At 35.8% G+C, this 27,970-nt stretch overlaps 1 protein-coding gene across 1 annotated transcript in view; it reads right to left on the reverse strand.

Annotated features, from left to right (window-relative positions):
- Nucleotides 1–728: 728 nt before the first annotated feature.
- The window catches only part of GNG4 (G protein subunit gamma 4), a 97,232-nt gene continuing 69,990 nt past the window's right edge, over nt 729–27,970 (reverse strand). Inside the window, exon 4 of the mRNA XM_031966936.1 lies at nt 729–1,555. Within this exon, the coding sequence (XP_031822796.1) occupies nt 1,427–1,555 (129 nt within the window). The 3' untranslated portion in view covers nt 729–1,426. The remainder of the gene's footprint in view (nt 1,556–27,970) is intronic.

Raw genomic sequence — 27,970 nt, forward strand, 5'->3', positions numbered from 1 at the left:
CCTTAGAATACTACTGTTCTGACAATCTGGTCTATCAATGATTCTAAAGTCTTTTTGCTTTAGAATAATCCTAAATCTGCTGGTCAGTGATAACCAAATTCTGAGACCAATTCTCAGTTCTACCTCGAGGCCATAAAATCAGCATACTGATAACATGAAGGTTTAGATAAATGTGTCTCCTTGCTTCTGGTTCTTTGCTAAATTCTTTGGATTTTAGCCCGCTTCAATTAGTGTTACGATTACAACAAATTTTGCCCCTTGACTTGAATATGGGTTCAAGTCTGCAAATTCTTTTGAGACACCTCACGACATGTGGTCCCCAGCCTTTTGGGGTCCCTTTCCAACATCAACTGTAGTGATGGGAAGGTGGCAAGATAAGGGACTGTTTCACTGCAGACTATTAAATTTGTCAGTCAATAAACATTTATTTAGCACCTACTCTTTGTATATTTTTTTAAGCCTGTTTTCTCCAACTAGATTATGATTTCTTCAAGGGCAACCTGGGCCATATCTTCTTGTATAGTGCTTGCCCATGGTGGACATTTGATAAATGCTGATGATCCATTATAACTGACCTTTGGATCTGCAAGAAGATCACTCTCAATAGACTAGAGTAGGAGGCAGAGTAATAGATGGGGATGAAATATGGTTTCCTTAGCTTTCTGTATACCTCTTGCATGTCTGTGTTGAGGGAAAAAGAACTCTGGGCAATTAGGTCGATTCAAAATAAAAACAGCAGAATCACAGCTTGGATTTATAGGCAAATTTACTATAGTGTTCACTCAACATTCCACAGTTGCAGAAGGGGCATTTACAGAACAACTAACAGCAGGCAGTACTACAGGAAAGACAAAGGTCGTTCCACATAGGGTGTATAAGTGCAGGAAGGCATGGAGCCTCCCTAGGGTGCAAATGAGGGAGAACAAGCCAATCCTCATTTCTCTTCACTCTTAAAGAGGAGGATGGGAAAGTAGGAAATAGAGATGCTCTAAATTAGCTAGGACTTAGTATCTCTCCAGGAAAGGACATCATAATGGTATAATTGGTCAAAAGGTCTTTAATTGGATATATTCATGATTACTGGCTGCAATTTTCCTTCCTCCATGAAAAATCAGTGCTCATTTCCAATAAATATATTCACTGAAATGAATTAACTTAATGCATTTAAATTTTGGGATTTATAATGATTAAAAAAACCCCAACCCCTAACCCCATGTTTAATTCTACTTGGCACATGTATCATTTGCTGTAAAAAGGTACGCTGCTTTTTTAATAAGTAAATTTAAAAAGCACAGCACCCTGGCCATTTTTAGTTAGGCAGCAGGAAGAGTCATATTCTCTATTATCCTCTAATGCTAAAGGCATGCATAATTTCTATGGGAGGCTTTCACAGACAGAAAAGGGGACAGTTGCATTACAAATGGACTCAGAGAATGGTACAAAAGAACTTTTTCTCTCTGAAGGGGTTTTCTGATGCAGGCACTGGTATAATAAGGGGGTCTTCTCGGATGTGGGCATCACAGTACGCCAGGAGGTCTGCTGCAGCCTTGGAGACCTGCATGGAACACAAAATGAAAAGTATTTGTTAGAACTAGTTCACTCTGATGTGAAGTGAAACGAGCAGAACCAGGAGATCATTGTACACGGAGGCAACAAGATTATACAAAGATCAATTCTGATGGACATGACTCTTCTCAACAATGAGATGATTTAGACCAGTTCCAATGATCTTGGGATGGAGAGAGTCATCTGTACCCAGAGAGAGGACTGTGGGAACTGAGGGTGGATCACAATATATAGCATTTTCACTCTTTTTGTTGTTGTTTGCTTGCATTTTGTTTTCTTTCTTATTTTTTTTCCTTTTTGATCTGATTTTTTTGTGCAGCAAGATAATTGTATAAATATGTATGCATATATTGGATTTAATATATTTTTAACATGTTTAACATGTATTACTTGTCATCTAGGGGGAGGGGATGGGGAAAAGGGGGCAGAAAATTTGGAACACAAGATTTTGCAAGGGTCATTATTAAAAAATTATTCATGCGTATGTTTTGGAAATAAGAAGCTTATTTTAAAACTAGTTCACTGGGTATAATCCAATGATAATTTACATTTCTATAGTGATTTTATAGCTGTAAGGTAAAAGCCCTGTGAGGTAAGCACTGAAACTGTTTGGATACTCATCTAAGCAAGGCAATAAGCATTGCTAAGTTAATGATTCTTGACTGTAATTTTTTGTGTTAAGTGTTGCATATACAAATAAAGGCAAAAAGAAAGCCAGTTTTACCCTTTAGGAGCTTAAATTCTAATGGGAATTGACTCAGTTTTCTGGCATGGTGCCGGTAGACTGTCCAGGTTTCATAGACATATAGCAGCACCATGCCAGAAAATTGAACTGCTTCCCTTTGCATTGTCTTGGGGAGATTCTGAAGATCACTTGGCAAGATGAGGTACTTGACAATGAGATGCGCTCTCTCTCTCTCTCTCTCTTTCTCTGTGTGTATGTCTCTCTCTCTCTCTCTCTCTCTCTCTCTCTTTCTCTCTCTTTCTCTGTGTGTGTGTGTCTGTCTCTCTCTCTCTCTTTTAAAATAAAGCCTTTTATTTTCAAAACATATGCATACTTTTCAACATTTATCCTTGCAAAACCTTTGTTTCTCTCTTCTTTTTTTCTTCTCTTCTTTCCCCCCACCTCCTCTCCTAAAGAGCAAATATGTTAAACATGCCCAATTCTTCTATACATTTTTCCACAGTTATTTTGCTGCACAAGAAAAATATGATAAAAGGGGAAAAATGTGAAAGAAAACAAAATGTAAGCAAACAATGAAATGAACAAAAAAATGAAAATACTGTATTGTGATCCACACTCAGTTTCCACATCTCTCTCTCTGGGTTCAGATGGCTCTCTCCATCACAAGACCACCCGAACTGGCCTGAATCACTATTAAAAAGAGCCCCATTGGGATCCTCTCTTGAGCTGAACTGCTAAGCATCCAAACTCTACTGCAGAGAGTGTAACTCTGATGAACAAGTTACATTATTTGAGTGGAAACATATATTTGGCTAAAAGACTATTTTATGGAGAGCTTACACAAGGCAAGCATTCACATGGAGGTCAGAAGTGATACAAAGACACTCTCAAAGTATCTCTGAAGAACTCTGTTAATTGATTGTGAGACACGGGAGATACTGGCACAAGACTGCCTAGCATGGTGTGCCTCCATCAAAGAAGGTGCTGTGCGCTATAAGCAAAGGAGAATTGTAACAGCTCAAAAGAAATGGGAGATGTGCAAATTTAGAGAATCTTCCCCAATTTTTCCAACAGACTATTTGTGTCTGATGTGGGGTAGAGCTTTCTGAGCTCATATTGTTCTGATCAACCACAGTCAGACACAATACTTTGACCCCAACATTGTGATGTCATTTTGGGTCTCTTCCAGGACAATTGACAATGACCACTATTTTATTGGGAATCTTCTTTGGGAATATTCTATGGTACTATTCTAATGGGAAAAGACAACATACAAAAGGGAGAGGAGAATGACCAGTGTAGTTGTTTGGTATTGAAGTCAGAAGCAGTGTAAGAAGAAACATTTGGAAGGAGGTCAGGTGACAAGGAGATATTTATACATGATAAATAAGAAAGCTAAATTTCAGGGATGCCTACAATTGGAGAATAGCTGGACAAATTGTGGTATATGATTGTGATGGGATACTACTGTGCTATAAGAAATGAAGAGCTCAGTGACCTGAGAAAAAGACAGAAAGATTCACATGAAATGATGAAGAGCAAAATTCACAAAACCAAGAGAAGGTTGTAAACGGTAGCTGTGATATTTTTTTTAAGAATAACTTTGAGCAAATAAGTCATTTTGACTATTAAAAATACCCAAATTAACTACAAAGGACAAAAAAGTAAGGTGCTAACTGCATCCAGAGAAGGAACTGATAAAAAGAAATATGTATAGAATGATTTTGCATTTTATATGTATGTGTATTTAATAGTAGCCATCTCTAACATAACAGGGTACGGGGGGAGGAAAAAAAAGAGGAAATTTACATTTATTATATATTTAAAAGAATAGCAAATTGTACATAATAGATTTGCAGTTCCATGCACATAGTTTTAAAAAAATCATATTATGCTATGGAAATGCTTGTTTTATTCCATAAACTAAAAAAAAAATTTTCTAGGATGGACAATACATATGCAAACCTGGCACATTATATGCTTTAAAACATTTTTATAAGGTATCTCATCTCCTCCTCTCTCTTTTTAGAACTTTCCCCTTCAATCATTGTCTTTTTTAATCTTCATTCTCTTTTTACCCCTGGGCTTTTTTTTCTGCTGCTTATAATCATGCCAGATCTCTTCAATTCTTAATAAAAACAAAACAAAACACAAAAAACCTTCTCTAGATTCTACCTCCCCTTCAAACTATCATTTTGCTGCTGGATTCTCTGCAAAGAAAAGTAGATATTATGGTACACGTAGAAAATATGATTCAGTTAGAATAAATACTCAAGGAAGGAACATTTCCAAATAAGAATAAGAGACACTTACAACGGTTCTGTGACTATTTAGGCCTTACCCTCTCCCCTGTTACTGCCTCTGAGGCCTTTCAGCTTTACCTACAGACCCCAGGCTCTGTCACTTGATCTTCTAACAAAATGTTAGGACTTCTGATGCTTGTTATCTGCCCACTGAACCCTTACAATTTTCAGGCCTTTCCATCTGTCCTTTAATTGAACTTTTAAAAACATGTGTATTACTCCTCAGAGTGTCAACTCTCTGAGAATTAAGACAATTTAAAATTTTAAAATAGTATTTTATATTTCCAAATGCATGCAAAGATAGTTTTCAACATTCACCTTTGCAAAACCTTGTGTTCCAAATTTTTCTCCCTCTCTCCCTTTCTCTTTTCTCCCCAAAACAGCAAGCAATCTGATATAGGTTAAAAACGTACAAGTCTTGTAAACATATTTTCATATCTGTCATGCTACACAAGAAAAATTTGATCAAAAGGGAGAAAAATATGAGAAAGAAAAAAATAAACAAACAAGCAAATAAACTATAATAACAATAAAAAGTGAAAATACTATCTTTGATCCACATTCAGTCTCCATAGTTCACTCTCTAGATGCTGATGGTACTTGTCTATTAGAATTGTCTTGGTTCACTTCATTGTTGAAAAGAACCAAGTCCATCACAGTTGATGATCAAATAATTTTGTTACTGTGTATAGTTTTCTCTGGCTTCTATTCACTTCATTTAGCATCAGTTCATGTAAGTCTCTCCAGGCCTTTCTAAAATCATCCTCCTGATCATTTCTTACAGAACAATAATATTCCATAACATTCATATACCATAACTTATTCAGCCATTCTCCAACTTATGGGCATCCACTCAAGTTTCCAATTTCTTGCCACTACAAAAAGGGCTGCCACAAACATTTTTCCACATGTGGATCCTTTTCCCTCCTTTAATATCTCTTTGGGGTATAAGCCAAGTAGAAACACTGCTGGGTCAAAGGGTATACATAGTTTGATAACTTTTAGAGCATAGTTCCAAATTGCTCTCTAGAATGGCTAGATCCATTCACAATTCCACCAACAATGTTATCAGTGTCCCAGTTTTCCCACATCCCCTCCCACATTCATCATTATCTTTTCCTGTCATCTTAGCCAATCTGACAGGTATGTAGTGGTATCTTAGAATTGTCTTAATTTGCATTTCTCTGATTAATAGTGATTTTAGAGCACTTTCTCATATGATTAGAAATGGATTTAGTTTCTTTATTTGAAAATTGTCTGTTCATATCCTTCCGTTTATCAATTGGAAAATGTCTTGAATTCTTATAAATTTGAGTTAATTCTCTATATATTTTAGAAATGAAGCATTTATCAGAACCCTTAAATGTAAAAACGATTTCTCAATTTATTGCTTCCCTTCTGATCTTGCTGGACCCTCTTCTTTTCTTTTTCTCCACACTTTCTTTTGGTGATCTCATCAGCCACTTTGGATGCCATGTCTTATTCTGTGCAGGCTATATATCCAACCATCACCTCTCTCCTCCTAGACATACATGTATCATCCACTGCTCTTAGATCTCTTTATGTTACAATCATAGCCCCAACTCCCTAGGAAAACTGGGTTTGAGAATTTAAAATGACCCAGCAATCCTTAAACCCATTTTGCATGTACCCTTGTCTCCTTCTTTCCCACATAACATTAGTAGTGGAAATCTCATGTAAGACTTCTGTCTCTGTCTTTTACGTATTCCCTTAACAAACAATTGCAAATATATTCTATAAGAAATCAAGTTAACCTGTTTGCTGGTTTCTGTCAAACGATATAAAAAGTCCTATGTCCTTTTGTTCAGCACCATGCACTTTGGATGTGAATCCCATGGGCCAGTTGACTTTAATAAATTCTCCAATTAAAAATTAATACTTCTCAACTCGTCTCTATATATCTTGGCACAACATTTTCCTGGCTATCTCAACAGGAATCTCAAACCTAATATGATTAGCACAGAACTTTATTTTTCTCCTGAAATCTCTTTCTCTTCTTAGTTTCCCTCCATCTGCTGATTGTATCACCATTCTTCCAATCACACAAGTTTATCATCTCACTCATCCTTGATCATTCTAAAGGAAATGATTATTGGTAAAAAAAAAAAAAAAAAAAAAAAAAATTGGTTAAAAACATTACATGGTAAAAACCATAATCAAATACCAAACATCACTGGTTCTGCTTCCATATCTTTTTTTAGGATTAGTGTAATCTTTTAATTCATCTCTCTATTCTAGTCTACCTATTCTTTAAATCATGTCCTGTACAGCCAAGGTACTATTTCTTTTTTTTAAAATTAACGCTTTTAATTTACAAAACATACATGCATGGGTAATTTTTCAACACTGAAAACTTGCAAAACTTTGTGTTCCAAATTTTCCCTTCCTTCTCCCCACTGCCTTCTCTAGATGGCAGGTAGTCCAATACATGTTAAATATGTTAAAAAATATTTAACATATTTTTATTTTAATGTTTAATTTAAAATATATTTTAAATATGTATACATATTTATACAGTTATCTTGCTGCACAAGAAAAATCAGATCAAAAAGGAAAAAAATTGAGAAAGTAAACAAAATGCATGCAAACAACAACAAAAAAAGTGAAAATACTATGTTGTGGTTCACACTCAGTTCCCACAGTCCTCTCTCTGGGTATAGATGGCTCTCTTCATCACAAGATTATTAGAACTTATCTGAATCATATCATTGTTGGAAAGAGCCACCTCAAGTAACTATTTCTAAAGCATTTGGATATGTCTTTTCCTTACTTAAGAAGCTTTAAGATAACAAACTCCTCTACTTTGAATATAAAGTCCTTCACAATTTGATGGTCACCTCTCTTTTATATCTCTCTTTTCCTTTATTCTATGATAGAGTTAAACAAACATTACTTTCTATTTTTTGACTTTTAGCCTTTGGGCTGAGCAGGCATAGAATGTTCTCTCTTTTCTTCTACCTGTTGGGATACCTATAAACCAATCAAAGAAATAAGTATTTATTAAGTACCTACTATGTGCCAGAAATTGAGACCATAAAGACAAAAAATAGTCTTTTCTTTAGGAAGTTTATATCCTGATAAAGGAGATGTATGTGTGTGTATGTATATAATGTATATGTGTGTGTATATTATATACATATAAGGTATATGTGTGTAGATATATGTATATGTATATATACACATACACAAGTTATATGCTAATGAAATACAAGGCAAGCTTGGAAGGAAAGGCATGAGTAGCTGATGGGATCAGGTAAATCCTTTTTCAGGAGATGATATTTAAGTTTTGAAATTTGAGTTTTGAAGGAATCCAGGAAGCAGTAGGGAAAGAATTGTCTTTTTCCTAACAGCTTTAAAGATTGTGAGTCCCTAGGTAGGAGCAGAACAGGTTGATTTATTTCTCACCCAGCTACCATGTGTCCCTGAGTGCATGATATCCATTTCTTTTGTATTTCCTCTTTCCTAGTCTTGAATGAATGAGTATCTGTAGAAGGAACAGAGCACATTATGGCCAGGTGAGTTTCAAGAGGTTGGAAGAATCATTAAGAGATCCCTTAACAAACAGGGTCATTAAAAAGACCATTTATAATTATGGGAAGCAACTGCAGTAGCTGAGTTCAATGAGGAGCTAACCCTAGGAATCATCTTCTTGATCTATCCAGTAAACTGACCTGTCTGATGAGACACATGCAAGGAGCTAGCATAATTTATTCAGGACTAAATTTATGCCTTAGTACCATGTGCTTTAAGTTTGAGCCTACTCTCCCCAGGGATGTGCATAAAAATGTGCATAGAGGATAGTGTACCCCTGGTTTAGAGGATGTTTTATAACTTGTCCTTGATATATATATATATTTTTCAGAAAACAATCTTTAAATTAATGTCTTGCTAACTGATATTGGGAGGAGGCAGCATAATAGAATGGTAGTTTGTGAGAAATATTAAAAGCTATAATCCCTTGTGGTTAGCCCCAGAACATTAAGAAGTAGTCATCTGTTCTCTTGGAACCCTAACCATTAGTGTGATGTGAATAGGGGAAATGGGGAAGCGGGAGGATGCTATAAAAATCCAAGAAGATTTGAAAAGTAAGAAGAAATCAGAGTATGAAGGAAGAACTTTAAATACAAGAAAACTTTATTTGATCTTGGTGGTGTGAGTGATATAGAAGGAAGGGGGTGATATAGAAAATTCTGAACTTTAGAAAAATCATCTTGGAAGTTGGTGGAAAATAGATTGGAATAAGGAGAGATTTAAGGCAGGAAAACTAATTAGGATAATATTGCAATAGTCTCTCTTCAATTCTGCTTTGTTTGACCTCACAGAACAAGATGCTATCTGGGTGTTCCTCCATCCCATCCCTTTTCCAACTAAGATTTATGTGTTATTCTCCTTAACTAGATTGTAAGCTCTTTGAAGTCAGAAACTGTCTTTCTTTTTCTTCTTTTGTATTTCTTGCACTCAGCCTAGTATAGATGTGTAAAAATGTTTACTGACAAATTGAATATTTTAGGGGAGAGGTGATTAGGATTTAGGCTTGGGTAATGACTATAAGAATGGAGAGAAAATGTATCAGATAGGCTTACGTCCAGTATTAATTCTTAAATGAGACCTTATTTCTCCCCTTTCTTCAAATTACTTTGTTTTGTGTAGACATTTATGTACTTCATTTTTGTCTTTCTAACCTCAGTGTCTAACACATTGCTGGATATTAATAAGTAGCTATTAAATTGAACAAGTTTAGAGATTATAGAGCTACAATGGATCTCATGAGATTATTTTGTTGAGTTCCATGACTTTGGACAAATAAGATTATTTCATTTTACATATAAAATTCAAATAGTGGAATTCCAAAGACTGGAATTCAGACCAGAAAGTCAGAAACTTTTTTTTCCCTAATTTACACCTAATAAACTGTGGAAGATCCCCAGGATAGGAATTATTAAGAGTTCTTTGATTCTATTTCCTTCTCTGGAGGAAGACAGCTGAAAGTGGTTATTGATTTCCTTCCAAATCTGAATGACTATTTTTCAGGAATTTTGTAGGAGGGATTACTTTTTATTTTTAAAAAAATTTAGTAACAGCTTTTTATTTTCAAAATACATGCAAAAATAGTTTTCAACATTCATCCTTGCAAAACCTTGTGTTCCAAATTTTTCTCCTTCCCTTCCCCCTTCCCCTTCCCCTAGATAGTAAGCATTCCAGTATAGGTTAAACATGTGCAATTCTTCTAAACATAATTCCACATTTATCATGCTGAACAAGAAAAATCAGATCAAAAGGGGGAAAATGAGAAAGAAAGAAAAAGCAAGCAAACAATAACAACAAAAGGTGAAAATACTATATTGTGCTCCACATCCAGTCCCCATAATCTTTCTTCTGGATGCAGATGGCTCTCTCTATCACAAGTCTATTGAATTGGCCTGAATCACCTCATTGTTGAAAAGAGCCAAGTCTATCACTTTTGATCATCACATAATCTTGTTGTTGTGTGTATAAAGTTCTCTTAGTTCTGCTCATTTCATTTAGCATCAGTTCATGAAAGTCTCTGCAGGCCTCTCTGAAATCATCCTGCTGATTTTTTCTTATAGAACAATAATATTCTATTACATTCATATAGCATAACTCATTCAGCCATTCTCCAATTGATGGGCATCCACTCAGTTTCCAGTTCCTTGCCACTACAAGAAGGGCTGCCACAAACATTTTTGCACATGTGGGTTCTTTTCCCTTTTTTATGATCCTTTGGGATACAGATCAGTAGAGCTATAGCTGGATCAAAGGGTTTGGACAGTTTAACTTTTTTGACCATAGCTCCAAATTGCTCATTGCCATATGTATTTACTATTCACATATATAAAGAAGTAGCTGGTAGTCTAATGAGAGTGTGGGTCAACTCAGAAATACCTAAGTTCACATACAAATGCAGATATGTATTATGTAACCCTAAGCAAGCTAAGTAAGTAACTAACACTAACAGTCTCTCTCAGTTTTCTTACCTGAAAAAGGGGGATAACAACAACTATCTCACAGGTGTTAGATCAAAAAAATCTAACATATGTAAAATGCTTTGCAAACCTCAGTTAGAGGTTAGAAGTTAGTACTAAGTTAGAAGTAGTACTGTTTTATATTCAGCAGGTCAAAGGCAGCTAGAGATTTTTGGTTGTTTTTTTGTTTGTTTGTTTGTTTTTCCAAATGTATCAAGAGATACCTAGCACCTTGTGAAAATACCAAAGATGAATAGTGGAAATAAGGATTTGTCCCAAGTTTGGAAGAGTTACTTTAGTGTATATGTTGGGGGAGATGAGGTTTTTCCTCATAAACCAGTCATTCTAGGGGCATAGGGTGGCCAAACTGGCTTCCCAGTTTATTGTTGGTGCCATAAAAATCCACTCTGAATACCAACGTAGCTAGGCAATTTATCTCTACCAATAGAATCTTTAAAAAAAAAATACCACAAGCTGGAATCACCAAGCCCTCAAATGAAAGGGTCCCTATGTTCTTTCCTAAGGAAAGAAAGAACTTAGCAGGGGACTTTGCCTTATATCAGCTGAAGATTATGAAAGCTTAGAAAAAGAGAAGAACTAATAACTAGGTAACAGACTAGTGTTCCATGCTGTAAATCTCCCCTCCACCTCTCTCAGTCTTTCTGGCATGCCTCAATTATGCAGCACAATAGAATTCCCACTGAAAGTCTATGCCATTCCCTTCCCCTTCCCTAGGAACAGCCAGGTAGCAGGAGGTTAGGCCATGGGCCAACATTCACTAAGACACAGGAGGAGGAGATCAACTTCATTTTACTTGCTGTCTGTGAAATGAAACGTGTTTGGCAAATGAATGGCTTGAACATTAACCCATCCTGCCAATTAGATTGTTCTGCCTGTAAGTGCTCATTAGAAGCTTACAGGCAGGGATAAGTATATAGCAGTCAAATGAAATCCTTTTAGTATATTTTTGTGTCCAAATCTTCTTCAGAATGATACAAATGCCACAAAAAAGAATATCTACTTATTTTCGAAAGCTTCCTAGGATATCCCATTTTTAATTTGTTCATCTTCTAAAATTTATAGTAATTCTATTTCTGATTTTTATCCCAGGCCAAAACCCTGTTCATGATTAAATTCATACAAGTAATTCTAGAAAAGATGTATTCTGGAGTTCCCTCTGTAAGTTTTTTAATTAGAACCATAGATTTAAAGATATGAACAGGGATTTTTCAAAGGAGACAATATAGGCTATCAACAATCATATGAAAAATGCTCTAAATTACTAATAGAGGAAAATAAATTAAATCAGTTTTAAGGTATTACCTCATACTCATCAGACTGTCAAAGATGACAGAAGACGAAAATGACAAATATTAGAAGAGTTGGGGGGGGAGGTACACTAATTCATTGTTGATGTAATTGTAAATTGGTCCAAGTGTTCCAGAAAACAGTTTGTAGCTATGCCCTGGAATTATTAAACTATGTCTGTCCTTTGATCCAGTTATACTACTATGAAATATACCTCAAGGAGATCAATGAAAGGAAAGGACTTACATATCTATAAATATTATTTATGGCAGGTTTTTTCAGTTTTCAAAAATTGGAAACTAAGTAGGTATCCTATTGGGAAATGACTAAACAAATTATGGCATATGAATGTAATAGAATTTTATTGTGCCATAAGTGGTTAGTTTCAGAGAAAATTGGGAAAACCTCTGGGAAATGATGCAGAGCAAGGAGAATAATCCTTACAATTACATTATAGGAAAAAAAAGCTCTGAAAGGCCTTAGAACTCTAATCAATGCAATGATAAAACATGATTCCAAAAGTAGAGGAAAATATACCATCCAATCTCTGCTATGGAGAAGAAGGACTTGAAATGCAGAGAAAGAGATGTGCATTTTCAGTTATGGCCAAGATGGGGATTTTTGTTGTTGTTGTTTGCTGAATTATGCACCTTTATGATGTGATTTTCTTTTTCCAAAAAAACTTCAGATAATTTTAAAAGGAAAAGGGCTAGTATAAATAGCCATCTTATTTTACAGAAAGAGAAACTGAGCCACAGAGTGACTAATCAATTTATCCATGGTAAAATCACACAGTTGGTTTGAGGAAAAGCTAGCACTAGAAACCATGTCTCTTGATTCCTCTTTCAGTACTCTTTCCATGACAGCATGCAGGGAAAGAGGTTACTAATAACATTTCCATCAAAACAATTATAAAGTCATGTGGACCCACCAGAATCTCTAGGTCACACTCCTCGCACTATATTTTAACCTATGCCTGGTGCAGAGATGAAAAGGGCATGGGGGTTAGGGGAACAAGAGTAGTGTTGATAAAGTCATCACAGATCCCTTGAGAGGAAGGTATGGGGAGAGGGAGCCTTGGCGACTAGTGAAGCTGGAGAATGGGACCCACCCTTCTTTTCAATACTCCTGGTTTCTGCCATCACTATTTGCAAACCACACAGGTTTGCATTTGGTGTTATCCTTAATTCTTTATCTTTTTCTCTTTCCACACTGTCCAAGTGCTCATTACCCTTTGCCTGTAATATTGAATAGCTACCTAACTGGGTTTCCTTCCTCAAATTTCTTCCTACTCCAAGCTATTGTCTATATATTTTTCCCACTGCAATGGACATTGCTTATCAGAACTCAAGCAATACAGTAAGCGAAATAGGAATTGGAGCCAGAAAGAGCTAGGTTCAAATACCTCCTTACTAGCTATGTGATTCTGGTCAAATCATTCATTTTCTCTGGACCTCAGTTTCTTAAATTCTTTCAGCTGTATTTCTCATCCTACAAAACATAATACAGAATAAAATCCTTCCCCCCCCCCATTTCCCCTTGTAATCTACAGAGAGTTTTGATGCCATAAATATCTCTGTGCTACAGCACTACAGACATCCTGGGATCTAGAGCTGGAAGGAACATCACAGGCTGTTTTTTTTTAAATTACTACTTCATCCTCCCCATCATTTTACAGATGACTTGTCCAAGATCCCACAGGTAATGTCAAAGATGGGATAGTGCAGTAGAAAGGACTGATACTAGAGAGAGAGCTCTTTTTTATAGAGAGACATTTCATTATGTCACTCTATAAAGGTCCTTAAAAATCTTCAAGGGGCAATTTTTGCCCCTTGAAGCTATGTCCTGTGTATATTTTTTTCATAGTCACTGTTTCTATTCTCTCTGTTCTGGTTCAGACCAATACAGATAAAAGGCAGCCTGACCTGAGCTTAGAAATTGCTCATTTAGCTGCAGTCCTGAAATTGCCCATCTTCCTCCTTTCATATTAACTTTTGCTCATCTGGATAATTTCTGAAGCTTCAATTCTGCATCAACAAATACTTTTTGGACATTTCCAGGTGGATGTCCCACATGCCTCTTAAACTTAACATATGCCAGCCAAATAGCACTTATTCTCTTCAACTACAACCCACCTTTTTTTCTAATATTCCTGTTTCTTCTGAAGGTACCATCATATTTGTTTGCAAACCATACAGGCTTGCATTACAGAGTTATTCTTAATTCTTTATCTGTTTCTACTTTCCCCTAATTCACAACTCTCTGCCTTATCCAGATGCTCATCACCCTTTGCCTGTAATATTGGATATCTATCTAATTGGGTTTCCTGCCTCAAATTTCTCCCCACTCCAATCTATTGTCTATACATTCTCCCCATTCCAATTTATCACCTATACAGTGGTCAAAATTATTTTCCTTATTCAGGTCTGACCAAGTCACTCTTCTCAATAAACTCCAGTCATTCCCTATGACCTCTAGGATTAAATATAAACCTTTCTGGTTGGAATTTAATTCTAGACTTAGACATTATTCTCTTTTTTGCAATCTACAATCCAGCCGAACTATGTTTCTTAGTTCCTGCTCTCCCCTCTGCCATGGAGATAATGTGTTTCATGCCATAAATGGGCTTCATCTTCATCTGTCTCTTAGAATCCTTAGTCCCCTTCAAGGCTAAGGTCAATTGTTTCTTTCACTATGAAGCCTTTCCTTATATCTCAGTTACTACTGTCTCTCCCTTATATATCCCTAAACTCTTATGTATCTATGTTTTGTTTTGTTTTGCTTTGCTTTTTTGGTGAGGCAGTTGAGGTTAAGTGACTTGCCCAAGATCACACAGATAGTAGTAAAGTGTTAAATGTCTGAGACCAGGTTTAAATTCCTGATTCCAGGGCAGGTGCTCTATCCACTGCACCATCTAGCATATGTGTGAAAGTTGTCTCCCTTGATATAATACAAATTTCTTGAGGAGGAAAAATCCCCATCTTTTTCATTATTGTCTTTGTACTTAATGACTTGCATGTACTAGGTACCTACATGAAAACTATACATTGATGATAGATTGATCCAGGTCTCACCTTAATTAATATCTGATTTCAAATATAAATACATCACTACTATGACCTGACATATCACAACATTTTAATCTTTTTTTGGACTACAATTTTTAAAAGTACATAAAAATATTCCAATGTATATTCAACCTGAGTTGGATCCTGCATCACTTTCTTGTATATGATTTATTTTCTGTCTTCGTATTCCAGCATAAGGAAAGCAGTCATCTAGTATTTATAAAGAGGCCACTATGTGCCAGGAACTCTGATGACCTATTTCATTATATCATTCTATAAAGGTCCCTAAAAATCTGTAGCAACCTTTGCCCCTTGAAGCTATGTCCTGTGTATATTTTTGAATTGAAGCAGCTCAAAAGAAACACAAAATGAATAAATTTAGAGACACCTTCACTCCAAATATTTACAGGGACTATTTGTGCCTGACCAGTGGTATAGCTTTCTGAGCTTGTAGCAGTCTAATTAATCACAAACATTGTACTTTGATCCCAACTTAGTGATGTCACTTAGGTCTTTCATTACAAAGATCAACAACCAATGATAAATTGGGGAGAGTAAAAGGGAAGGAATTAAAATAGAAGAAAACTGAGAAATGATTCTGGCAGATGGTGGAGGGAAGCTAGTGAAAATGCTAGGATTCAGAATTTGGGAGATGGAGTGTTGTGTATGAGGAGTATTTAAGAGACCAGTATCATTGGATTGCCAAATACATGGAGTACAAAACGTAAGGGGACAAGAAAGGAGGAGGGAGAAGGGGCAAGTTATGAAAGGCTTTAAAAACCAAACAGGATTTTTATATTTGATCCTGGAAGTCATAGGGAGCCACTGGAATTTATTGAAAAATGGAGTAAGGGGAAAATAATCAGCTTTTTAAAAAATCAAATATTAATATTTATCAGCACAAGTAAGCCATTAATATATTTTTCAGCCTTGACTCTAAATGGGCTGACTCTAAGAATTTTTCTATCACCTTCTAAAAGGTGATAGATTTGTATCCTAGACACAGTGTCATAGATTTGTATTTTTCAAGAAAATAACCAACTTGTTTTACTTTTAAAGATGTTAGAGCTGAAGTTCAGTTATTGAACAAATGTTTATTTGGCTCTAAATGCAGAACTCTGACTTGTTGAATATTTAGGAAAAAACTGCCCGTGGGAGATTACAGTTTAGTAAAGGGATATGATATTGAACTATGATATTAAATAATATATAGTAAGGGACTTAGAGTCAAACTGGTATAGCATATGAATCTTTCAGCTAGACTAGAAGATCACTTTGATTCAAGACTTACCTCTAAGACATAGTATGTGGAACTGGAATCAGGAGAATCTGAGTTTGCTCTACATACTTTAAAATAATTTTTTTTGGCAAGTCAGTGTTAAACTGACCAGCACACTTGGGGAATTTTTTTTAACTGGATCTGATTTCATCCATATTTCCATATTGATGAGGCTCAAGAATCTTTCTCTTTTACTGCAGATCAGTACCTTTTTGACACTAGAAAGTTGCCTCAAACATTCAGTGACTTCCAGTCACTTTGTCTCATAACTGGAACTTAAAGAGAGACATTCCTGACTTAGGTTTCTGTTCCTTTTATCTTCTATGATCTGTTGTGAAAGCTATTTCAAAGACATAAGTGGATGGCAATGAAGCCTTGTATTAGCATGCTGGCAGCTAGAATAAACAGAAAATAGATGGAAGAGATACAGCAGAAGTAGAATGGCCAGAACTTGGTAACTTGCTAATATCTCAAGAGAGGTGAGGGAGAAGGAAGAGTCTGAGCCAATATTAAAATTTTGAATATGAACACTGGATGCCATTGGGAGAAAAAAAGCAAGTGGTTCTGGGGAAAGATATTGGGCTTGATTTTGGACAAATTGAGTTTGAGAGACTAGTGCCCCATCCACATGGGGATGATTTGTAGGCTGAATTGAACAGAGATGAGAGTGCAAGAATTAGTGGCAAACATATTGAACCTAACTGGTGATGGTGTGATTAGGATTGTTGTTTTTCCTTTGCTTTTGAAGATCAATGACTAGGATTGGGAGCTAGGATGGTATGATGTGTCTTAGAGGGATCCTGGGCAAAATTATTTAACTGCAAACTAAAACCCAACAAATTGCTGAACCTTCTTTGTGCACCTGGCCAGTGGCATGTAATACACAATGGGCTAGATGATATTGCCAAGCAATAAGTGCCCAGCTTAAGACCAAATGCATGAAGCTGGTTTGGTTCCATGCAATATTAATTTTCCTAAGTACACTCAGCATTATTTTAGAATTTGTGCTATGCTGGGTGGCCCACTTAATGGCACCTCTATTTAGTACATACTGTGCAGGTTAGATTACAACAAAAATGTCTGTATCAGCAAAGGATTTCTACACCTCAACTGAAGCCCCACTTATTACAAGCAAGAGTTAATTCCTATTTATTCCAGTAAAACCAAAGACTTTTGGACAGTCTTCTGGAGTTTGTTGTAAAGCAATTTGATCTTTGTAAATATAAATTATAATAAATATATTTCAATTAACATTTAACATATATATAATTTGATTTTTATGAATATTTATAAATAATAAATATTATAATATTCACTTTTCAAGGAGGATGCTAGAATCCAGGCTTGTTAAGCTTATTTCACAAGTTGATTCCACTAGTGTGGGAAATATCTTGGTGTGGAAACTTTCTCTACCAATGTGGATTAGCAACTCACCTGATCTTACAGTCTATGCAAAGTTGTCTGTGCCCGTTAAAGGTCACATACATTGACCACTGTTTCCCAGCTATTAAAGATAGAACTTGAACCCAGGTCTTTTTAATTCTAAGAATAGTCACCTATTCACTATGCCTGGCCACTTAGTAATCACATATAGACATGGAAAAACCATCTAAATACATAATGAGCAACAAGGCTCATATCTTGTTGCATGAATCCCATATATAGTAATGCTTTACATTCAGGCAGCTCTTTGCATGTACATTTTCACACATATATTATCTTGCTTTAAGCAAACAACAAGCATGTGAAGGATACAAGGGCATTTTTTCTATCTTTATTTCAGAAATGAGAAAATTGAGGTCCAGAAAAAAGTATAAAAGGCTGACTCAATATTACCACAGAGAAAACTGAGATCCAGAAAATAAAAATAAATGTCTGACCTAATATCACCAGAGAAAACTGAGACCCAGAAAGAAAATATAAATGGCTGACCCAATACTACCACAGCTGGTAAGCTTAAGAGTAGGAGACTTGGGACCAATGTTCTTTTCACTAATCTACTCTGTGGCTAGCTATCAGCTAATATTTTTATAGTGTTTCAAAGTTTACAAAGAACTTGACATACATTATCTTATTATGCTGAAAAGTAGGGTTACTATTGTCCCCATTTTACAAATGAGGAAACTGAGACCCAGAGAGAGTAAGAGGCTTACCTAGAGTCATATAGTGTCAATGGCAGAATCAAGTCTAGTGCATTTCCATATATTACTAACTCTCCAGAACAATTCATCAAATTTCTCAATTTGTGGCATAAGATTTATAAAGCTCAACTCCAGGTTGAGTTTCACCAATGTATGAAGACTTTTGGCAAATAAAACACACATTGTAGATGCTTCTGAACCCCTCTGAACAAATGTGAAACATTGGATGATAATCAGCCTTCTAAAAGAGAATTCCTTATTTTGATTGGAAAATTAAGAACAACCTTCTCCTCTTCTTTTCTGCCTTAAGTCTAAAGTACGATTTACTCAAGATCTAATATTATTGAATGCATGGAGCTCCTGTACATCCCCTTCTTGGTAGCAACCTGTCAGATTTAATAGAAAAGATCAAAAAGAATCTACAGCCCTAAAAGAATGGTGGAATTTTACCATTATATTACATGAGTAAAAGAGGTGATTAAAACAGCCCGAGTTAGCACATAATCCTGTTAGTTGCACTATAATTATAAGCTTCAATGACAGGAGAAAACGCAGCAATTACCATAGTCTCATTCCATGACAAGACAGATGACATAATTACTATTCTTGCTGTGACACCCACTCGATTTATCCTCAGCATCTAAAAGGAAGGGACCCACACCTATTTCTCAGAAAATCCAGTGCTTTGTCTCGCAACATTCTGGGAATCAGTTAAAGACATTTTCTTTGGCCTTGTTTCCTTTAGAAAGAATTAGGCAGCAGGAGTAAAGGCCTTGAGCATGTCCATTTTGGAACCATAAATATGGAAGAAGAAGACTATCTTTTACAGTGATTTAAAGTGGGATTTGATCCCTGTTCCCAGGGAGAAAAGGGAATATGCTTGATTTGAAGTCAAGATTCCCAAAATGTTACAGTAACATTAAGGATAGGTAGGAGTCCATCTTGTTCCTAGATAAACCACATTTTAGAAATGGAATCCATTGGATAAGTTGTTGGTCACTAGTATCCAGTTGGAGCCCAGAGGTAATTCTGTACTGTCTAGTACAGTCTAGTCTGTATGAACTAGTCTAGTTCATCAAGTCTAGTATGAACACAGATACCAGGAGATCCTTGCCATTGCTCCTTCTGGATTTAGGTCTGCATAGTTATTTTTTCATGATAATAATTATTTTTCAAAATACATGCAAAGATAGTTTTCAACATTCATCTTTGAAAAACCTTGTGTTCCAAATTTTTCTCCCTTCCTCTTCCCCTTGACAGCAAAATAATCCAATATAGATTAAACATGCTGCATAGTTCTTGAATCTGTGCAAATACATGTCCATTCCATAAGTTATTTCCATGGACATAGTGCATCTGTACTCTTTATCATACAGTGGGTTCCAAGCTGCAAATAAATGTAGCTGTATTGAATTTAGACAAGGAGATGCAACTAGTGATTTCAGTGATGAGTAAAAATAATGTACCTGTAAGAATGTATCTCTGACTGTATGCTAGACACCAATCTAAGTAACTTTGGATTATCTGTTACTTGGAATTCTTTTTTCCTCCATACTATACTAGCATGATTTTCCAAGAGTTTACTTTTTTAAATAAGCAATTTGGAGAAAGTCACATTTGTCCTGTTTTTTTGAACATGTGGGTGACACAAAGCTGAGAAGAAGAACTAACACATTAGATGACAAAGTCAGGATCCAAAAAGAGCTAGACAGTCATAAGGTTGATGAAAGTCAACAGGGATAAATGTAAAAAATCTTATTTGGATTAAATTAGCTTTAGAAGTACAAGATAAAAGGAGGCATTGTTACAGTAGCAGATGGCCAAAAAGTTCTGGGGGTCATTGTGGATTACAAGCTCAATATAAGTTCAAAGAATGATGTGGTGAAGAAAAAACTAATATCTATCTGGATTGAAGTAATGGAGGCATAACTTCCAGAAATCAGGAAGTCACGGGGGTCTCTGTTAATAATCAGAAAACATTTATTAAGTGTCTTAGTAAGCTAAGCTTCTGTGGACCTCATTTTCCTTATATGCAAAAGAAAGGAGTTGAGTGAGATAACCTTTTAAGGCTTCTTTCAGCCTTTAATTTATGATATTATCACATTATCTGGGGGAGAAGAGTTTGGACCTATGATTTTGTAGAAGTATGCTAGTAAATGTTTAACAAGCAGTTTTCTGAGGGAAACCTTACCCTTAAACTTAATCTATACTATTATCATGTTGTCCATGGACATGTCCATGTCTGGACTCTAACAAAATAATAAATGAAGCCTTGATTGATAGCATTTGCTGAGTTCTGATGTAAGTGATCATATCTTCAATTATATAATCAACTCTTGACTATTGATTTAATCTGATTCTACCTTCAATATAGAAACTCCCTCTGTTAATGCAAGTGCTTTACAATTTATAATCTTAAAGGATTGTCTCAAAAATCCTATGAAGATATAATTCAGTTTAGTGATATGGATTGCAGGGTTGTTGCAAATTATTTCAGTTAAGTGAATCATTAGCCCAAAATAGATCCCACTTTTTGTTCCCAGTCCTTAGGAAGTCAGCAAGGTTTATTAAAGTAAGTTATAGGCTCATTTAAGGGAACATGGATTTGACCACTAACTAGCTCTGTTACCATGGTGAAGGTACTTTCTCATTTGATAATGTGGATAATTATAACGACAATAATAAACTCCCATGGTTGTTTTGTTGTTAAAATATGCTAATAGATAAGAAAACAAAAGGGATTTATGCATTTTAAGTTTTATTTCATTATCCTTTCACAGTTTCACTAATGCTCTTTGATTTGGACCAAAAAACTTATTCTTCTCTGATGTATTGCTATTTTTTTGTTACCCTTTCCCAAATTTTAATTAAAAAAAAAGAATTGTAATGGAGACTGGGGTCCTCTCTTTGAAGTATATATTGACATTATTTATCTGTGTGCCACTAATCTAACATGTGGAACCATGGAAGGAAGGTTTCAACTATGATGACTCAACAATTTGTACTGTTTGATGATGGAAAGACTTCCAATTGGCCTCAGAGCCAAAAGACAGACTAAGGACTGAAAAGATACATATCTGGAACTGAGTTTATATACCAAAGAATCCTTCCTGAGCTGTATTTTCTTTTCTGGCAGAAATCAAGCCAAGATATGCTGAGAGTCCATAGGCTGGGGAGAGGCATTGGGCTTCCATCTTGTACATGGTTACCATTTGTAAGGAAATAAATGGTAATTCTTGTTTCTCTTGTGTTTATTCTTTGTCTTAGGTGAATGAGTATTCCAAGAGAATGAAGACCTAGGTGACTCATGAGACTGAGAAGCCTTCAGAGAATTCTGATTGGCAATTGGAGTCAGTATCAGCAGCCAAGTTTGGTGAGTGGTTAGGTCAGCAGCCAAATGACCGGTTTGACCCAATCCATCAGTCATGAAACCTTACCCAGCAAAGAGCCAGGCCAGCTAAGCAATGGAATGACTCATTAAAAAGCCTTAAGCAAACTTGGTAGGGATTCTCAGAAGGGAGAAAAGGACTCCCAGGAGCTATAACGTGGGATATACCTTAAATGCATGTGCTCCCTAAATCTGTGCTTTATTGTGTGTGCTTTAAATGGGTGGTTGAACCCATTTTCCCCTGTGACTGTGTACAGAGAGGAGCCCCTAATTTGGGTGTCTTTTGGTGATTTCTGCCCCAACTATCCTTTCTCAAAAAAATACCTCTTTGTAAATGTTAGTTGATGTGAGCTAGTTGATTACCATGAAGGAGAACACACCAGATGTGATTCATGAATGAGAGTATCAGAAACATCACAAAATCTTAGAGTTATTCCTAGAACTCTGGGAAGTCATCATGGACCTTCTGGATAACCCCAACCTACCAAGCAGAGGAGGAGCTGGAAAAATGAAAAGGCTTTGAATTTGAATAAATTCATTTCATTTTGCTAATAGTATAGAAGTGAGATGAAATCTGATATATGCCTTAGCAGAGGAAGGGGATTTATCTAGAATTGTAGAATCTCATATTTGGAAAGAATCTCAAAAGCCTAATCCAAATTCCATCTGAAGATGTACAGACAAATGGTTACATAGGTTCTTTCTGAAGACCTCCATTAATAGGGAATTTCTTATTTCTCGTTAAGATCATGAGATTGAAATATAGAATAAATTTTAACGATCATCTAGTTTAATCCCCTCTTTTTAGATGTGAGATAATTGAGGTCTAGAGCAGTTGTGATTTGCCCAGATTTGGGCAGGAAGTAAATAGTAGAGCCAGTTAGTCAGATGCCAAAATCCCATACCTTTGCCATTATACCCCAACTGCCTCTCATTGTTCATCATGTTTTTAGACAGTGCAAGTTTTTTTTTTTTTAGGAAATTCTTCTTTACAATGAATTGAAATCTTCCTACAACTTCTACTTATTACTCCTAGTTCTGTTCTATACAACCAGCAGAACAAGGTTAATTCTTCCATGTCAGAGCTCCTTATATCCTCGAAAAAGGGTGTCATAGATCAATGCCAAATGAAACCCGAACCATATATGTGATGACCACAATCATAAATGTGGGGGGCACAACTCTGAAAGACCTCAGAATTCTGACCAAAGTAGTGACAACAAATTATGATTTCCTGATGATTTGTAAAGTGCTTTACAGATGTTTTCTCATTTTCTTTTTACAACATTGCTATAAAGTAGGTGTTATTGTAATTCACATTTTGTAGGTAGGGAAATTGAGGAAATTTCTTTCCTTCTTTTTGTTGAGGCAATTGGGATTAAGTGACTTGCCGAGGGTCACACAGCTGGGAAGTGTTAAATGTCTGAGACCAGATTTGAAGAACTCAGGTCCTCCTGATTTCAGGGTTGATGCTCTATCTACTGCACCACCTAGCTGCCCCTTGTGATATGCATTTTCTACAAGGGAATGCTTCTATAGTTAATGTAGGGAATTGTGTTGGTAGGTAATGATACATATAAAAAAAAAGATCATCTAATTATTTTTAAAATGGATATAAGACAGAACTGCAGAATTGGACATAAATAGTTCGTTACTACCTAGTTAAACATAATAAACATTTCTTTTCTTCTAAGTCTTTTTTGCCCCAAATGAAATGCTACCATTTTGTTCAATTGATTCTCATCTAATAAGGGGTTCAGCCCTCTTACATCCTTATCCTTTTCCTCAGCAATCATTTCCCTGATAGGATATATTGAGTCTGAATCTGATGATCAGAACACATTGAAGGGGACTATGGACTCTCATTATTTTCTCACTTTAAATTGGGTCTCAAGTATGTGTCTTGAGGCTGGGGAAGTGAGGCACTCCCATTTACAAATAGTAAAGATCATTTATATGAAACTTTGCGATTTACAAAGTGCTTTACATATATTATCTCATTTGATCCTTACAACAACTCTTATGAAGTAGGCAGTTGTGGGGTGATTTCAAGAGTGTGCTGGCAAGTGTTTAACAATGGACTTCAAAAAATATCTATGCATGGTACACTTTTAAGTTTAATTTGTATTTTAACATTTTCTCCATTATTTTCTTAAATCTAGACAATCAATAAAACAATAAGTAAATCTGTGGCTTATAGCATTTGCAGATTCTGAGGTGTAAATGCTCCTGCTGAAAATTTTACCATTGGCTCTTGGAAGTAAGTTAGAGCTGGCTCCAACATAGTGTAGGACCTGGGGTTTCATTAGTGAGGGGAACTTCAGGGGAAAGTCCAATGCAGGTTAACAATTTGTAATTTGTAGTCTTACTAAATTCCTTAGTGGCACTGAAAAGTTAGAGATAGGGTACTTTGTCCATGGTGAAAAATTCAGGATAAATGAAAAAATAGTATTTGAACCTGACTCTAGAATCATCTTTTCCCAGGGAAACACACTGACTTCCTAGAGGTACTATAAATAATGTTCTCATTTTACATGCAAAGGTGGAGTGTGTGTGGATCGAATAATTAATTAAATTACCTTAATCCCATTTAAAGCAAATGTCAAAATTATTTAACATAAACTTTCTAATGCAATAGTGGAAGGAACCATATGGACCTGAAGGATTATTATATTGGCCCCTGTCTTAAAATGAACTAATAGTCATAACAGGACATTTATTATGTGCATATGGAAAAGCTGACCTTCACAAAGGTTAAGTGACTTACTCATGGTCACAGAGCAAGGAACTAATAGTGATGGGATATTAACTTTTTCTTCCCAAGTCCAAGTTCACCATTTTAACTACTATAATACATTGCTTTATGATAAAGGCCATAAAGATTTAAATGGAAAAATTCAGAAGGCAAAGTCTATTAGTATCCTTACTCTTCTGACTGGTTAGATTTTCTTTGTTGGTTGTCATGGGGTCCTTTAACTTCAGTTACATTTACCACCTTAGACTTCTGGACTTTAACTTGTTAGCCCTTTCAAGCTGGCTATTTTTGAATCTCCTTTCTTCTGTCTGTGATCCTATCGTGAGTTCTGCTATTTCTCACTTCTTTACAAAGGCAGCCGTAACATTTGAGCCTCACTCATATTTTAGCTGCTTCGGCAGCTGCTGCTGTCTTAAAAACTCTCTGGTTTGTAGTTTCCAAAATAAACTGGTTATTTTTTTTTTCTTTTAAAGAAAAACCTAAAAAACTAACACAAACATTTTGTTCTCTCAAAAAAAGTCACCAATTGGCAATGCTTCTTGTCACTTCTGAGAAGTGCAAGAAAAATTCCTAGATTCAGACTGCCAAAGTTAAAGGTAAGAGAAGTGTTAAAGACACAGCTCCAATAAGAGCGTTCAGAAGTTAGGTTATCAAAGAGAAAACAGTGATTCAAATATAAGCCTTAAATAACAGCTAGGAGGATTGAGTCCCTGGTTAAGAAAACTATATGCCTCTTCAGTATCTTTACAGAATGTGAAAGTTGGAAGGAACCTCAGAAATCACTTAGTACAACCTCCTTATTTTAAGATGATGATGATAACAACAGCTAGCATTTATGTAGCACTTTTCAGGGCAGCTAGGTAGTTCAAAGGATAGAGCATCAGGCCTGTAGTCAGGAAGACCTGAGTTCCAAATCCAGCCTTAGATACCAGCTTAGGTACCAGATGACCTCAAAAAAGTCACTTAGTTTCCTCAAATGTAAAATGAGCTGGAAAAGGAAATGGCAATGATTCCAATATCTGCCAAAAAACCCCCAAAACATCCCAAATGGGGTTACAAAGAGTTGGACATGACTGAAATGCCTGAATAACAGCATATATACCTTACATGTGATGGATAAACAAGCCCAAGATCACATGACAGAGCAGAACTTGAACTGGGGTCTTGACTTTAAGCTGGTTGAATTTAATTCTTTCCTTGTTTTTTTTTTTTCCACCAAAAATTCATTCCAGTGATTTTTCTCATTTTCTCTACAATCAACTCTCCACGATACAAGCTCATCAGCTTGGAGAGAACTAGTGGTCCAGATAATCCAAAATCAATTTATATTTAAATTGGATTCATTATGTGATTTTTATGCAGCAAATCTGCTTTCCTAGCTATGTTTTGCTCAAGGCTGATATTAAATTTGATATTAGCATTTCTTGTGTGCACAGAGTTTGGTAGCAAGGAAAGAAAGGCTGGGGATAGGTTGGGTGACAGAAGCACTTTGGTTTAAGATTTTAAAATGTCATGAATAATCTACTTAGTGGATAATCTAGAGTTTGCCAGAACAATAACAGTAAAAATGTCAATACCAATAATACCAGTGCAATTGCAAAAATGTGTAGAGTAAATATAGAGCTCAAAGTAGAGGAAGAGAAAAGTATGGAATAGTTCTAATGAGTCCTTTTTTTTCTGGATGAGCTTCCTAAATTCCAGATTTCCTAAGTACTCATACAAGAGGAGACTAGACATTCACTGATAATGGGAGTTCAGCTTGAGGAGGTGCTGGGGACAGCTTCTCCCAAGCAGAGTAGGAAAAGTCTTTTGTCCTATATATCTACTGAATCAGTAACTTCTCCTTCTACTCCCTCTTCCTCTCCCCTCAAAAGTCAATAGAAATCAAAGCCTGGGAAAAGGAATCAAAGGGATGGACCGCTCTTATAATGAGTAGACATGGCTTGATAGACAAGGTTAGGGATCTGGCAAAGTGCACCCCACAAAAAAAGAATGGAATTGACATTGCCAAATCACCGAAGTCTGAGTATTGGAGTTTGCCTCTATGCCATAAAGTGATGTCATATACCACTAGTTTGTCACCTCTCTTACCTGAGATCTGGATCATAGGGTAATAGTTTTGGAGCTAGAAAGCATGACAGAGGCCATCTAATCCAATATCATTATTTGAAAGATAAAGAAACTGAGACCCAGGGGAGATATTATACAGATAAGTGTCAGTGGTGGATTCTGAATCTAATTCTTTTGACTTTGGAGTCAATGCTAATTTACTACTGTGCCATTTAAAATAGCTTAGTGTTGGGTATGGTTTTCTGATCAAGAAATTGGAGTCTGAACATTGACATCTTAAGAAGTGAGGAACAGACCACAAGACCAACTGTAGTATCTGTGGGTTATCTGAAAGGAAAGAAATGGTAGCACTAGGGGTATGATCAAACTTGGGTTGTACTATCTATGAAAGTTAACCTTTCACTACCATAGTTTCATAGATTTTTCTGATAGAATTTTGAATAATTCAATTCTGTGTTCATTTAGTTAAAGAATGAATGTCTGTTCACACGGCTTTCTTTTACCATAGACCCAAAAGAATACAATTGCTAAATTCATTCCTTTATGACACTATCTATTTATTCTTGGAAATAGAATATCATGTCTAGACTTTCCTTTTTTGAAAGTCACATAAATTTTGCTCCAAGTATTTTTGGTCTTGAAGCTTTTATTTTTAACTATCCCTGGGTTTTCACATTGTTTGCTTTTACCCTTTGAACAAGGCTCCATTATAGAATGTATTTCAAATTATTATTTTTTTCTCTTTCTTTTTTTCATTCCCTATTTAAAAAAAAATTTTCCCCCCAAAAAACCCAAATAAAGAACATATCTCTCATTCATGACAAAAATAGAAAACTTAAAATTGGTCCTATAGTTGATTATATTTGTGGAAGCCACGTTGGCAGGAATCACACATGTAAGCCTTACCAACAAAGTCTTATGGTAAAAAAGATGATGTGGTAATAGCACAAAAGATTATGAGGGAATGAGTTCAAATCCTGCCTCTAAAACTTATGTTGTTGTATCATTTTGTTCAGGAAACACTTCTGGACCTCGGTTTCCCTCCCAGGCACACCAGCTACCATGAGGAGGGGATCTTTAGATACATCCATGAATGTTTTAATCACCTGATCTCCTCAATGTACATACTCCCATCTACTGATTTTCTGCCTAGGTTAATCTCCTAATTAGTTCATTTATTTTCCCTACCTCTTATTTTCCCCATCTCAGTGACAATGAACTCCTGATTCTTGCTATCTGTTCTCTCATTTCCAAACCTCTAATCCAGGTTTGGATTGAGCCTGGAAGTCTTGAGGTCATCATGACAATCTCCCCTTAAAGGAGTCTATAAGCTTATAGAACACAATATTCTAAGTGCTTAATAAATGCTTATTTCTTTTTCTTTTTCTTCCTTATTCCTCTT

The sequence above is a fragment of the Sarcophilus harrisii genome, chromosome 4, assembly GCF_902635505.1.
Source record: "Sarcophilus harrisii chromosome 4, mSarHar1.11, whole genome shotgun sequence".
NCBI lineage: Eukaryota > Metazoa > Chordata > Mammalia > Dasyuromorphia > Dasyuridae > Sarcophilus > Sarcophilus harrisii.